General features: G+C 41.3%; 1 protein-coding gene across 9 annotated transcripts in view; it reads left to right on the top strand.

The window, feature by feature from the left end:
* LOC128684888 (KN motif and ankyrin repeat domain-containing protein 1) overlaps window positions 1–15686 on the top strand; it is a 207432-nt gene that overhangs the window by 127935 nt on the left and 63811 nt on the right. For 4 of the 9 annotated variants that reach the window (XM_070100644.1, XM_070100635.1, XM_070100598.1 and 1 more), the window contains exons 3-5: window positions 11806–11901; window positions 13718–13851; window positions 14711–14866. In XM_070100644.1, coding sequence (XP_069956745.1) covers window positions 11853–11901; window positions 13718–13851; window positions 14711–14866 — 339 coding nt within the window. In that variant the 5' untranslated portion in view covers window positions 11806–11852. Of the gene's footprint in view, window positions 1–9568; window positions 9592–9653; window positions 9678–11048; window positions 11123–11805; window positions 11902–13717; window positions 13852–14710; window positions 14867–15686 lie in introns of those variants that run through there. The other 5 variants (XM_070100648.1, XM_070100603.1, XM_070100614.1 and 2 more) reach the window with 4 other exon arrangements.

The following is a 15686-nucleotide window of genomic DNA, read 5'->3' as shown; positions in this document are numbered from 1 at the left end:
TGGTGGTGGTGATGACAGTAGTGGCCGTGGTGGTGGTGATGACGGTAGTGGCCGTGGTGGTGGTGATGACGGTAGTGGCCGTGGTGGTGATGATGACGGTTGTGGCCGTGGTGGTGGTGATGACGGTAGTGGCCGTGGTGGTGGTGATGACGGCAGTGGCCGTGGTGGTGGTGATGACGGTAGTGGCCGTGGTGGTGGTGATGACGGTAGTGGCCGTGGTGGTGATGATGACGGTTGTGGCCGTGGTGGTGGTGATGACGGTAGTGGCCGTGGTGGTGGTGATGACGGCAGTGGCCGTGGTGGTGGTGATGACGGTAGTGGCCGTGGTGGTGGTGATGACGGTAGTGGCCGTGGTGGTGGTGATGACGGTAGTGGCCGTGGTGGTGGTGATGACGGTAGTGGCCGTGGTGGTGGTGATGACGGTAGTGGCCGTGGTGGTGGTGATGACGGTAGTGGCCGTGGTGGTGATGATGACGGTTGTGGCCGTCGTGGTGGTGATGACGGTAGTGGCCGTGGTGGTGATGATGACGGTAGTGGCCGTGGTGGTGGTGATGACGGCAGTGGCCGTGGTGGTGGTGATGACGGTAGTGGCCGTGGTGGTGGTGATGACGGTAGTGGCCGTGGTGGTGGTGATGACGGTAGTGGCCGTGGTGGTGGTGATGACGGTAATGGCCGTGGTGGTGGTGATGACGGTAGTGGCCGTGGTGGTGGTGATGACGGCAGTGGCCGTGGTGGTGGTGATGACGGTAGTGGCCGTGGTGGTGGTGATGACGGTAGTGGCCGTCATTATCACCACCACAGTGCACGTACACACACTCGGTGGACATACACACACTCGGTGGACGTACACATACTCGGTGGACGTACACATACTCGGTGGACGTACACATACTCGGTGGACGTAAACATACTCGGTGGACGTAAGCATACTCGGTGGACGTACACAAACAGCAGTCTTGCAATTGTAGTCGGACAGACAAGGAGTCTCCGAAACACACACGCACGCGTGCACACACACACACACACACACACACACACACACACACACACACACACACACACATACACACACACACACACAGTACACACAACCGAGGAAGAAGTGAAGAGGCTTCTGAGTGAGCTAGATACCTCAAAGGCAATGGGGCCAGATAACATCTCTCCATGGGTCCTGAGAGAGGGAGCAGAGGCGCTATGTGTACCCCTAACAACAATATTCAATACATCTATCGAAACAGGGAGATTGCCTGAGGCATGGAAGACAGCAAATGTGGTACCAATCTTTAAAAAAGGAGACAGACATGAAGCACTAAACTACAGACCAGTGTCACTGACATGTATAGCATGCAAAATCATGGAAAAGATTGTCAGGAGAAGAATGGTGGAACATCTAGAAAGGAATGATCTCATCACCAGCAGACAACATGGTTTCAGAGATGGGAAATCCTGTGTCACAAACCTACTGGAGTTCTATGACATGGTGACAGCAGTAAGACAAGAGAGAGAGGGGTGGGTGGATTGCATTTTTTTAGACTGCAAGAAGGCGTTTGACACAGTACCACACAAGAGATTAGTGCAAAAACTGGAGGACCAAGCAGGAATAACAGGGAAGGCACTGCAATGGATCAGGGAATACTTGTCAGGAAGACAGCAGCGAGTAATGGTACGAGGCGAGGTGTCAGAGTGGGCACCTGTGACTAGCGGGGTCCCACAGGGGTCAGTCCTAGAACAAGTGCTGTTTCTGGTATTTGTGAACGACATGACGGAAGGAATAAACTCCGAGGTGTCACTGTTTGCAGATGACGTGAAGTTGATGAGAAGAGTTCATTCGATCGAAGACCAGGCAGAAATACAAAGGGATCTGGACAGGCTGCAGACCTGGTCCAGCAACTGGCTCCTGGAGTTCAATCCCACCAAGTGCAAAATCATGAGGATTGGGGAAGGGCAAAGAAGACCGCAGATGGAGTACAGTCTAGGGGGTCAGAGACTACAAACATCACTCAAGGAAAAAGATCTTGGGGTGAGTATGACACTAGGCACATCTCCTGAAGCGCACATCAACCAAATAACTGCTACAGCATATGGGCGCCTGGCAAACCTCAGAACAGCATTCCGACATCTTAATAAGGAATCGTTCAGGACCCTGTACACCGTGTACGTTAGGCCCATATTGGAGTATGCGGCACCAGTTTGGAACCCACACCTAGCCAAGCATGTAAAGAAACTAGAGAAAGTGCTAAGGTTTGCAACAAGACTAGTCCCGGAGCTAAGAGGTATGTCCTATGAGGAGAGGTTAACGGAAATCAACCTGACGACACTGGAGGACAGGAGAGATAGGGGGAACATGATAACGACTTACAAAATACTGAGAGGAATTGACAAGGTGGACAAAGACAGGATGTTCCAGAGACTGGACACAGTAACAAGGGGACACAGTTGGAAGTTGAAGACACACATGAATCAAAGGGATGTTAGGAAGTATTTCTTCATACACAGAGTAGTCAGGAAGTGGAATAGTTTGGGAAGCGATGTAGTGGAGTCAGGATCCATACATAGCTTTAAGCAGAGGTACGATAAAGTTCATGGCTCAGGGAGAGTGACCTAGTAGCGACCAGTGAATAGGCGGGGCCAGGAGCTTGGACTCGACCCCTGCAACCTCAACTAGGTGAGTATACACACACACACACACACACACACACACACACACACACACACACACACACACACACACACACACACACACACACATCAACCAGATAACTGCTGCAGCATATGGGCGCCTGGCAAACCTGAGAACAGCATTCCGATACCTTAGTAAGGAATCGTTCGACACTGCACACCGTGTATGTCAGGCCCATACTGGAGTATGCAGCACCTGTTTGGAACCCGCACTTGATAAAGCACGTCAAGAAACTAGAGAAAGTACAAAGGTTTGCGACAAGGTTAGTTCCAGAGCTAAGGGGAATGTCCTATGAAGAAAGATTAAAGGAAATCGGCCTGACGACACTGGAGGACAGGAGGGTCAGGGGAGACATGATAACGACATATAAAATACTGCATGGAATAGACAAGGTGGACAAAGACAGGATGTTCCAGGGAGGGGACACAGAAACAAGAGGCCACAATTGGAAGTTGAAGACACAAATGAGTCAGAGAGATATTAGGAAGTATTTCTTCAGTCATAGAGTTGTAAGGCAGTGGAATAGCCTAGAAAATGACGTAGTGGAGGCAGGAACCATACACAGTTTTAAGACGAGGTTTGATAAAGCTCATGGAGCGGGGAGAGAGAGGGCCCAGTAGCAACCGGTGAAGAGGCGGGGCCAGGAGCTAAGACTCGACCCCTGCAACCACAAATAGGTGAGTACAAATAGGTGAGTACACACACACACACACACAAAGTCCTAGGAAAGAGCAGTCGTCTTACAAAACATAATTTGACAAAAAAAAAAAAATACACAAGTCTCTCGCTTAAGAAACAATTCACCAAAGTTTCAGTCAGTGAAATTTCTAATTGAGTGATTAATTGGTTTTAAAACCTATCGATTACACAAGGGTCACTAAGGGCTACATGTAACCTATTCACTAATAGTCAAGAATACTTAAATCCCTACAGTAGAGATCGAAGTAAACTCCGCATATATACAGTGAGAGACATATACCTCTCGGTGTATATATTGAAATTTCTGTGGTAGGTGGTGTGGATGATAACCCACCAGTCGCATTCCACACTCCATGTGTGGAAACGTATGCACTTCCACTTTTGGAGTGTGATATATTTGTCATTGGCAGCTTCATCGGCAAGACCGGTTTGTTGCAAGCCTCAACCTTACAATGGTCTCTCAGTTGTGTCCTAGACAATGCAGGACCTACAGCCGGAATAGTTACCTATCAAAACACTAGTTAGTAAACTAAGTGGCTAATAATAATAATGAACATTAATTAACGAAAATAGATGTAATTTCTGTAGTGTTTCAATGGGCTCAGTCTATTTGGTAATCAAAAGAAAAAAATATTTCGTTCAGGTTACTGTACTAATGAATCTCACCTTCAAGGACCATAACATTGTATCAGTCGCATCTGCTAGAAAAATGACAGGATGGATAATGAGAACCTTCAAAACTAGGGAGGCCAAGCCCATGATGACACTCTTCAGGTCACTTGTTCTATCTAGGCTGGAATATTGCTGCACACTAACAGCACCTTTCAAGGCAGGTGAAATTGCTGACCTAGAAAATGTACAGAGAACCTTCACGGCGCGCATAACGGAGATAAAACACCTCAATTACTGGGAGCGCTTGGGTTCCTAAACCTGTATTCCCTGGAACGCAGGCGGGAGAGATACATGATTATATACACCTGGAAAATCCTAGAGGGACTAGTACCAAACTTGCACACGAAAATCACTCACTACGAAAGCAAAAGACTTGGCAGACGATGCACCATCCCCCCAATGAAAAGCAGGGGTGTCACTAGCACGTTAAGAGACCATACAATAAGTGTTAGGGGCCCGAGACTGTTCAACTGCCTCCCAGCATACATAAGGGGGATTACCAACAGACCCCTGGCAGTCTTCAAGCTGGCACTGGACAAGCACCTAAAGTCGGTTCCTGACCAGCCGGGCTGTGGCTCGTACGTTGGTTTGCGTGCAGCCAGCAGCAACAGCCTGGTTGATCAGGAGGCCTGGTCACAGACCGGGCCGCGGGGGCGTTGACCCCCGGAACTCTCTCCAGGTAAACTCCAGGTAATGCCATGAGTTTATGCTGGCAAGAATAGTTCAGTTGATCAAGTATGTAAGTATAGCGATACGAATAAATTAATGGTATAAATTATTTACGCGTGTAAATTGTATACAGTTAATACAAGTGTAAATTTAGTTATCTGCTACATATCGGACACTAGGTGTTGTACATGGTCAGTCAAATAGTACAATTGATAATAAAACACACTAAACATCTAAGTAATTGGTAGGTAGGTATTAGGTTTGTCAGGAAACAGGACGAGTGTTTACTGACGCGGGTCTTAGTCATATGATGACCCACAGCTGGAGCTGTTGGTCATCTGACCGAGACCTTCAGCTGGCTTACCGGTCTCCTCTTTTAAAAAAATATGGTTATAATTATAACTATTGTATTATCTGATTTAAGCTATCTAGGTATTTCTTAGTAAGTGTTATTTTATCTTATAAATACTGATGATCATTGTTGTCAAATGATTGAAAAAATAAAAGAGGCTTACTCTTACTTTATTGATTCTGTACCTTGTTCGATTAACAGGAAAATCTATTTTTAAAGAGGATTATTATGTTCAACAGAAGGAACAGAGATTTCGATCTACCTGTTGGTTTATTAGTATAAAATCTATCGACTACATGAAGCTCATTAAGGCTGCATATCACCTGCACACCACCAGTCGAGAATATTTCACTCCCAAAAATATGGATTAAAGGATTAATGTAAACTGTGTATATACACTGAGAACTATACAACTCTCAGTGTATATATACTTGATAAAAAAAAAAATCAGGAATTCATATCCTAAGGGTTCTGATACTGTCAGTGTGTAAGAAAACTCCAGACTTGCAGGAAGCAGTCAAATATGCCAGAAGTATTCATTTAATGTGGTATATCTAATAATATGTTCACAAAAAAGACGCTAAACCTGTGTGGGTTCTAATGCGAATAATTATTTAAGAAATCAGCAATGTGTACGTAGCGTAGCCTGGCGTCCTCCACCACCCAGGGTCCACTGCACTAACCTGGTTCAAGGTCTCACTCACTTCATGCCCTTGATACTGGCGAAGGGCTCTCGATTCCAGGAAATAGAGCTACTTTAAACTTGACTGCATTAAGCCAAATTACCTCTCATTCCCCAGGCGTTGTAAGACGCCTGTGCTTTTAGGTTGGTTAATGTGGTTTAAGAAAGCTTATCGACTACAAAAAATGGTTATAACTATGACCATAATTTTTAGAGGGGGTGGACCGGTAAGCCAGCGGAAGGCCTCGGTCAGATGACCAAAAGCTCCAACGGCGGGTCATCATATGATTAAGACCTGCGTCAGGAAACACTTGTCCTGTTTCCTGACGAACATTACCAACCATTATCGACTACACAATAGGCTGCGTGTAGCCTGTTTACCACCAGTCAAGGACACTTTGATCCCTAAAATAAAAACTGTAAACTGTATATATACACGCTGAAATATATACCTTACTGTATGTACGGTAAGGCTCGGACGATGCCAATTTTTTTTTTTACTGGTGCCGATACTATTTTAGGCTGATCCGATACCATCAAAATTGTCCAATATTGCAGTTACTCTGGCACATCCTTAATATACAGTATACAGGTTTACCGCTTCTCTGTGAACAAAATAAAGGTACGCTTTCGTCTCTGTGCTGTTCAGTATATACTTTTAGCTTTTTTAGCTAGTATCTACGGTGTTATGGTATTAGATATATAAGTTAAATTATTAAAATGTTTCAGCAATTGTAATTTAACTATATTACTCGATTAGTTAATAAAGCGTGATTTCCGATTTCTTCATATAGGACAAGGGTATATACATCGAAAAGTATATCAGTGTATTTATGCTATGGAGGTTACTTTAATCCCTGTTGAGGAATTAAAGTAATCTTGACTGATGGCGAACAGGTGACATGCAGCCTTGATGACCTCGTGTAGTCCAGTGGTTTTAAACCTAATAAACCAACCATATAGCTCAAATGGTATATACATCGAAAGATGTATATCTGTGTATATATACAGTTTAATCCCAAATTTGGACACTGAAGAGTTGTTCGCTGATGGTGCCGAGGTGAATTACAGCCTTAATGGCTTTTAACAAATACCAATTAGGTAACATTACGAAGCCCTTGTTAACTAATAATACCGGGTAATAATACAGCTACATCACAGAAACCTTAATGCCTCCCATTTCTCCTGGCTCTGTATGACCCCTACAAGTCCAGCGCTTTACCTATGAATATAGTAATAAAAATTCATGAATATAAATAAATCATGAGTTTACCATGTATGAAGCTTGGCGAAGGCTAACATCATCGTACACCTGCAGGATATCCTCTCCTGCCACCAAACCAGTACCTGTTGGGGCACCAGACTTTCCTTCAGTATAATAGGAATAAGAACACGTATAATCAAGTTAAGCGTTAAACCCGGAGTCATTCAGCATTATAACAATAATGCCCAATGGATTTTCTTTTTTAAGTCAACTACAAATATAATTCGGGTGCACACAAACGCTACAAGCCCACACTTGATGCACTACTACCACGTACTATACTCTAATTACCTGGAGTTTACCTGGAGAGAGCTCCGGGGGTCAACGCCCCCACGTCCCAGTCTGTGATCAGGTCTCCTGGTGGATCAGAGCCTGATCAACCAGGCTGTTACTGCTGGCTGCATGCAATCCAACGTACGAACCACAGCCCGGCTGGTCAAGTACCGACTTTAGGTGCTTGTCCAGTGCCTGCTTGAAGACAGCCAGGGGTCTATTGGTAATCCCCCTTATGTATGCTGGGAGGCAGTTGAACAGTCTTGGGCCCCTGACACTTATTATATTGTCTCTTAATGTGCTAGTGACACCCCTGCTTTTCATTGGAGGGATGTTGCATCGTCTGCCGAGTGATCTAACTCTCAGTAAGCATATGTATAATTATATACCGGTACCTATATAGGTTTCTGGCCGTCTTCTTGTCATCAATGTCGAGGTTGGGAGACTACTCTCTCCCGTCTTCCCATCGGCCACACTCGGGAGACTACTCTCTCCCGTCTTCCCATCGGCCACACTCGTCTTAGTCACGGGTATCTCATGGAGAGGCGTCCTGTTCCTCTCTCTGAGAATTGTCAAGTTCCAGAATCTGTTAGCCACATTCTGTTGGACTGCCCACTCTATCAACGAGCACGCAGAATTTACCTCCAACGTCATCTCCGCTCTGCTACCCTTTCTTTACCTTCCCTTCTTGCTGATGGACCTTCCTTTAATCCGGACTCTCTCATTGACTTTTTGACAGCAACTGATTTACTCCATAAGCTCTGATGATGATACCTTTAGCACTCCCCTCAGTCCTTTCTACATCAATCTCTTGCTACCCTCTACACCTGCACTATCCACTGCCCCGCTGTACGCCATACTCAATCATCCCTCTCCCTCTTGCTACCCAATACTCTCACATCCTTATCTGCCCTCCAACGCTGTAAAACCCTTGTGGTTTAGCGCTTCTTTTTTATAATAATAATAATAATAATAATAATAATAATAATATCGGTACCTACTATATTCTTATGAAGGAGGGGTGGGGATATTTGCGGTTTTGAACAATAGCATCGGTACACCTCTGGCAACACAGTGATGGAGTGATTGATGGTGAATGTTTCTTCTTTTTTTGGGTCACTCTACCTGGGTGTGGGGTCGCATCCTGCGGGACAAGATTGAGGACCCCACTGGAAATAAGACAGACAGTCCTTTGATGACGCACTGACTTTCTTGGGTTATCCTGGGTGGTGTTAAAAAATCCGAACAAAATCTTATCTTAGAAAAATAAAAAATAAAACCCAAGGGAAGCTATAGATGCATTGGAATAGCGTAGGCAGTATTTTCCATGGCTTTTGCATTCATGGTGACGATTTTTAAAGAAACATGGGCTCAAGATGGCTGGTATAGACATTGCAGCACAATAACCCCCAAAAGGGTCATACAGCAGTCCTTTAATAAAAGCCAAGTTCCCGGGAATGATCGAGTGGATGTGGCTGCTGTCTTCCTTCCAGTGTAGAAACTTGGATTCCATTTTGAGCCGAAACAGGTAATATACACCAAGAGGTGTATTTCTCTCAGTGTATAGATGCTGAGTTTACTTTAATCCATATTTAAGGGATTAAAATATTCTTTACTGGTTATGTAAAGTTTACCGTGCAGCTTTTATAACTAGTGTAATTGATAGGCTTTGAACTCCATTAACCAACCCTCCGTAATGAGTCAGCCGGTTTTTAGTATGTTCCACAATTATAGTCTTCTGCAGCTGACTAAACTGCAGCTAGTTAGTTTAATATCTTTATTATGCACCCCATACCCATGGTGTGGGCGGTAGTCAAAAGATTACAGAGGCACATAATGGGTCCAGGGACTGGGCCGCAAAATTATGGTAACTAAACAAGTTATAGTGGTAATGTACTGTTTATGTTTATATCTGGTTATATAATGCAGTGCTGTATGACCTATGTGGGTTTAGCACTTAGTTTTGATTGTAATAAATACTACTACTACTACTACTACTACTACTACTACTACTACTACTACTACTACTACTACTACTACTACTACTACTACTAACATATCTAGTTAAAAATTATAAAAGAAAATACGCCAGTCACTTAAAGAGAAAAAGGATGCAATTGTTTTAACTTAGCGAAAATCACTTCTGGTAACTATAACAAAATAAACCCAGAAGATTACTGGTGTCATAAACTGAGTGCAAAATAAAACAAGCTAAGGAGTGGAAACAAGGTCACTTAGATTATTACCATTACCTGGTGTGGAGGAAGTTGAGAGGCCCTCTTCCTCCAGGCAAGCACCAGGTAAATTAATACTGCCACAGGAAGCAACACCTTGACCAGTACCAGGAAATCTGTATTAATTGGTAGAATTACCGACAATATGTTAGGTAAAAGGACACAAGTGCAGCTAATGTGACATTTTATTGTGGCAACATTTCGCTTTATCTCCTGGACAGCAAAACGTTGCCACAATAAAATGTCATTAGTTGCACTTGTGTCCTTTTACCTAACCTTGAAGTCTAGGAGACACCAAGAATTCCAGTTATGCCAAAATGGATAGTGCCACCCAGGATAATGCTGGGTCTTATCAGTTGGAGATTCAGCTGCTGGGAATCTCCTGAATTTGGAAATAAACTTCAGGAAAATAAATTCTGGAAATAAACCTGAAGAAAAAAAAAATTTTCTTGAATATACATCTTTTGCAATCGAGGTGTGTGTCTGGATCACCAAAGAGCTCATTCTCTCGAAGAACTGATTTAGGTCTTTGGTGGCCATGTCATCATCCCAGTGTATCGCTAAGTTCACAATTTATTGGGTCCCAGTTATTGAAGTTGAGTCAAGGAAGGGAAGAGTAGCTCCCTTTAAGTCCAAGAGTATTTACCAGCATCAAGACACCTGCGTGAATGGGTTTTGTGCCTGAGAGTTCATTCTCCCCTAAATTGTTATTGTATTTATTTTCTTCTATACGTACAGTACTTATATTTTCTTTTAATCGTGTGGCTTACCCGTCTTACTTTTAAATGCATTCATTAAAACTTTCTGTAGTGTTAATATTTTTCCCTTCCATTCCTCATACATCAAGATGTCCTGTAGCTCGATTGCTAGCTCACTCGGCTCTCACACAGGTCTGTGGTTCGATCCTCGGTGTGGGTGGAAACAATGGAACGTGTTTCCTTAAGGCACCTGCTGTCCCTGTTCACGTATCAGTAAAATAGCCCCTCATAGAAGGTTTCTTGATGCTGGTGAGGGGCTCTTGATCTAGGGAATTAGATTTGTACTCCAGTTCCCTGCATTAAGCCTGAATACCTTCCGCATCCCACCCACAGGCGCTGTATAATCCTACGTGTTTAGCTCTCCCCCCTTAATAATAATAATGAGTAAAATAGGTACCTAGGTGTTAGTCAACTGTGTGGATCACATCCTGGATGAAAAAAATTGACCTAATTTACCCGAAATGCTCTGCATTTCTATATAGTAGTACATATGTCATTGATGTTAGCTAGGTCTGTATTCATTGTGCTACTTGTAGAAATAAAGATTATTATTATTAACATTGAACACATTACACTTACAGACATAGTGTATCTTCGTATTGGAGTCAACAGTATTTGCAAAAGAGAGGATTTTTTTTTTTCAACAAGTCGGCTGTCTCCCACCGAGGCAGGGTGACCCTAAAAGAAAGAAAAACCCCAAAAAGAAAATACTTTCATCATCATTCAACGCTTCCCATCACTCATACATAATCACTGTTTTTGCAGAGCTGCCCAGATACAACAGTTTAGAAGTACAGTGGACCCCCGCATAACGATCACCTCCGAATGCGACCAATTATGTAAGTGTATTTATGTAAGTGCGTTTGTACGTGTATGTTTGGGGCTGTGAAATGGACTAATCTACTTCACAATATTCCTTATGGGAACAAATTCGGTCAGTACTGGCACCTGAACATACTTCTGGAGTGAAAAAATATCGTTAACCGGGGGTCCACTGTATATATAAAGATAACACATCCCTCCAAACTGCCAATATACCAAACCCCTCTTTTAAAGTGCAGGCATTGTACTTCCCATTTCCAGTACTCAAGTCCAGCTGTATAAAAATAACTGGTTTCCCTGAATCCCTTCACTAAATATTACCCTGCTCACACTCCAACAGCTCGTCAGGTCTCAAAAATCATTCCTCTCCATTCACTCCTATCTAACATGCTCACGCATGCTTCCTGGAAGTCCAAGCCCCTTGCCCACAAAACCTCCTTTACCCCCTCCCTCCAACCTTTTCGAGGACGACCCCTACCCCGCCTTCCTTCCCCTCAGATTTATATGCTCTTCATGTCATTCTGTTTTGATCCATTATCTCTAAATGACCAAATCACCTCAACAACCCCTCTTCAGCCCTCTGACTAATACTTTTATTAACTCCACACTGTCTCCTAATTTCCACACTCCAAATTCTCTGCATAATAAATAATAAAAAAATACATTCTTACATTCTTTAATTATAGTGTTTGTGTTACAGAAGGTGAAGGTGTGAAGAGAAAATAAGGGAGACCTCAATAAGCCATCATGAAGACCAACGCAGCAGAGTACTTCAATAGCCTCTCGCCGCTTAAGAGTTAGTTCTGCTTTGTTTTTGACTTCTACAGTACTTGTTATAGCCTTACAGATCATTTTCCAGTCTCCAGACACATCAACAGAAAGCTCATTTATTGAAATCTGCATCTAAATGCAAGTCATAAACAGTGGTCAGAGCCACAAACAAACACACAGAGACAGTAAAACAAAATGTAAGATGAGTACAGTAAATTATGGCCTAACACATAAGTCCCCTTCATTCTAGTATACAATGTAAGTTATGTGCCATATGTTATGATACATGCACTGAGTCAGGTGGAGGAACTAGCACAGGTACAAGACAAGTGACTTTAAAGTAGTTAGTTATAGTATCAGGTGTCCACCGATCTTATGAAATGCTGAAATTGGGTTATGATATAATGCTGGCAATTAAGGATTTTGTGGTTTTTACTTGCAATTCGCTTTATAAATCATAGTCACAACTTGCCAGTTAATGTGGTGGTTATGAGTCTTAATATGCCAGAAAATTGCCAAACTGTCTTGTGCATAGCTAATAGACCTGTGTTCAGTTACTCTGTTGCATAAAATTCTACCTGTTTGTGATTAGAGATTTTATTTTTTTATGTTCTTACAGTCATTATCAAGAGAAAACATGTCAGTGGAAACATAAACTAGGTGAGCACAATAGAATTTAGTCTACAAGCTCTTTTTTTTAGGTGCATCCAAGTCAGGGCTCATCATTGTTGTTTTACGTAAATGAGATACAGAAGTTTTCCAGCATGTTGAGAACCGTGCTCATAATATTAACTGGGAGATTGCTTCCATTGTACAGTGTATAGGAAAAATTGTATACTGTATATATTGTAAGGGAAAAAAAGCCTCAAATTGGCTAAGATTGCTTTACAATCCCATTTCATCACCTCATAAAGCCAGTGGAAACCTGATTCTATAACTGCCACTGCCCTAATGATACTTGCTATTGTACCTGTTTTGGTTCCTTCATTTGACCTGCTTCCTACACCTGGCATTGTTCCCACATCTGATTTATTCCATGGCTTTTTATATAAGGTTTATCCCATGTGCATATTTTAGCCTGCTAAATCGATCCTCTGTGTGAGGCAGTGATATACAGTACTCATTTTACCATGCTTTATCTAACCTTACATATAAAATACCATTATTTAATAAAATTAAGGAATGTGACATTAATTAAATTTTTTGGTAGAAAGCTCAGCTTGAAATGATTGGGGTTAAGTTTCTGAGAATCATGAGATGTAAGGGCGAGGATTATTTTATACCTACTGCTTACGATTGCCTAATAAGTAAGTACTTGGGTATTAGTCAGCTCTTGTGGGCTGCAACCTTAAAGGAAATAAAGCATACTACTTGGGTTATCTTAGATTGAATAAATATTGTTAACTGTATTTATAAGTGTTTAGTGTTTGCACAGCTCTCCATAAATTTGGCACAGACCTCATAGTACTCTTCCTGTGTCTCAGTCTACCAAGCTTATTTGCACATTCCCGTGGAGGAGTACCATAAACACTCCTGTATCTTTAACTTTCTTTTCCTGGAAGATGATTCTTCATTTACTGGCATACTAAGTTGTATAGATATGCCCAGTGTAGTTTTGGTGGAGGGAAAGGGATTGTTCTATAAGATAAACTGTTTAGGAGTAGGTGTGGAAGACTGACGAATTTCTGTGAGAATAAACTTTAAATGCAAAAAGTAGTAAATGAAAGCCAAATGGAAGAGGTTGTTGAAGGGTAAAAAATGTATGTGAACACATCTTATCTGCACTGGTAGTCTTTGTTCATATTGTAATTGTGCTCTTATTGATAACTTTATCTCTGTAGCGGGAGGACAGTCAGCTGGGAGCAGTCTGTATGAGGCCCATGTGCAAAATGGCAGGTCTGGCAGGTGTCACTGCTGTCCCTATGGTTACCACATAGACCTAGACTTCGTACGTTACTGTGAAATGCTCACACAGGTTTGTATATGATTTAGTTACTGCTGCTTTTTCAATATCTTTCCATGAAGAGTTGTCAGAATATCAATGTTGCTGTCAACTGTATGAATTGCATCACATGCCTATGAACTACAGTACTTCAAAATATAAAACATTTTCAAGTGCAATTCAGTATTAGCGACTAAATTCGTGTCTTGATAATGTATACAAGAACCATTTTTGGGCCATAGATTTTTTCCTTTAAATGCATTAGCAGTTCCTACATTTAGAGAAGAATAAAAGTCATAATACTGTGGCTGGAATAATAATAATAGTAATAATAATAATAATAATAATAATAATAATAATAATAATAATAATATCTATTTCTACAAGTACATGTACAAAGTATACCATCTACCTGCACTTATGAGAGGAACATTATGATGATGTTTTGGCTCATTCTGGATCATTGTCAAGCCACATATGTATGCGAATTAACTTGACAGTGGTCCACAATGGGCCAAAAAATTGTCATAAGGTTCTTCTCCTAACTGAAGGTTTTATGCTCAATCTGCATTTAGTTTTATAGATATATAAAGTAAGCATTCATTTTACATTTTCAGTACTATTTGAATTTATAAAATTTTTGAATGGTTATAATAATTTTTAAGTCCTCCCCCCCCCCACAAGAAAAGAGAGGTATAACTTACTATTCTGTAATGGACCAGTGTGTAAAGAACTACTGTATATTAATTTTGTTATTGCATAATAGTTTAGTACTATGTAAATTATTAAAGTTACTGCACTAGAAAATAATGATTTCAGTGTCTTTACTGTGTCATAAAATTGGAGTACCTGTTCTAAATACTGTATTAAATTCTTCCCTTACCTTCACCAGGGTTCCAAGAATGACAATCCCACTCTTCGGCAGCTGAAGAAATTGAAACGGGCTCGTCGCAGACAGACCAAGTCAATGGAAGTACTTCTTGGTTTGACCCCTGGAAAAGACAATGAGGCACATGAGCTGCAGCAGCTTCAAACAAAACTTGAAATTGTTAATATGAATATTCTTTTACTGTACTTATATATGTATAAATCACACTAATACAGTAAAGCGCTAAATACATTTTACCAGTTTTGCTATTCACTTACAGTATTTTTCATTAGTTCTCTGTGAACTTAGCATCACTTTGTTAGATTTATTTTTTTTATTATCTTTTGTTTTATCAAGATAAATCATTCACTTTGATCTTTGCAGATTTTTTAAAAATTTCTCAGTTCTGAATTGTATATTTTCAGGTTTTATTTGAGATACACTCTGTATAGAGAATTTAAATTTCTAATATGTTTGTATGCAAAATAGTTCATTTCATATTGTTGATATTTTGAAGTAGTATAATATACTGTACTCTATTGCTCTTAAAGAATATAATTATGTGTGCTGTGTATTAAGATGAAACACTGAAATTGTGTAAAATAGTCATAATTTTGGAGGTTTTTGGATGGTGAATTCATGAATACAAAACTTATATTTCAGTGAGATAAATGGGTAGGGAAAGAGGGGATACATTTCAGACCTCTGTGATCCCTGTACTGTTTGAGCATAGTATTACTGAAAATTTTGCCTTCTTGATTTAGTTGTACACTGACACAGATGAGTAATTTAGCAGAAATACTGTACACAGTATCCTAAACAGGTGCAGTGGTGTCAGCATTAGCATTGTGATACTGTATGTGAGTCAGTGCTAGGAGCCAAGCTTGTGGATTAAGCCAAGAATAATGAGCATTAAGATATGAAACGTAGCTCGTGTATTAGCGAATTATCTGATGTAAAACTAATGAATACTGAAGGAGTATGGTGTTTTGAGAAGATA

Source organism: Cherax quadricarinatus, chromosome 5 (assembly GCF_038502225.1).
Source record: "Cherax quadricarinatus isolate ZL_2023a chromosome 5, ASM3850222v1, whole genome shotgun sequence".
Lineage (NCBI taxonomy): Eukaryota > Metazoa > Arthropoda > Malacostraca > Decapoda > Parastacidae > Cherax > Cherax quadricarinatus.
The sequence above is the reverse complement of the archived record's forward strand: the minus strand, read 5'-3'. Positions and strand labels throughout refer to the sequence as shown.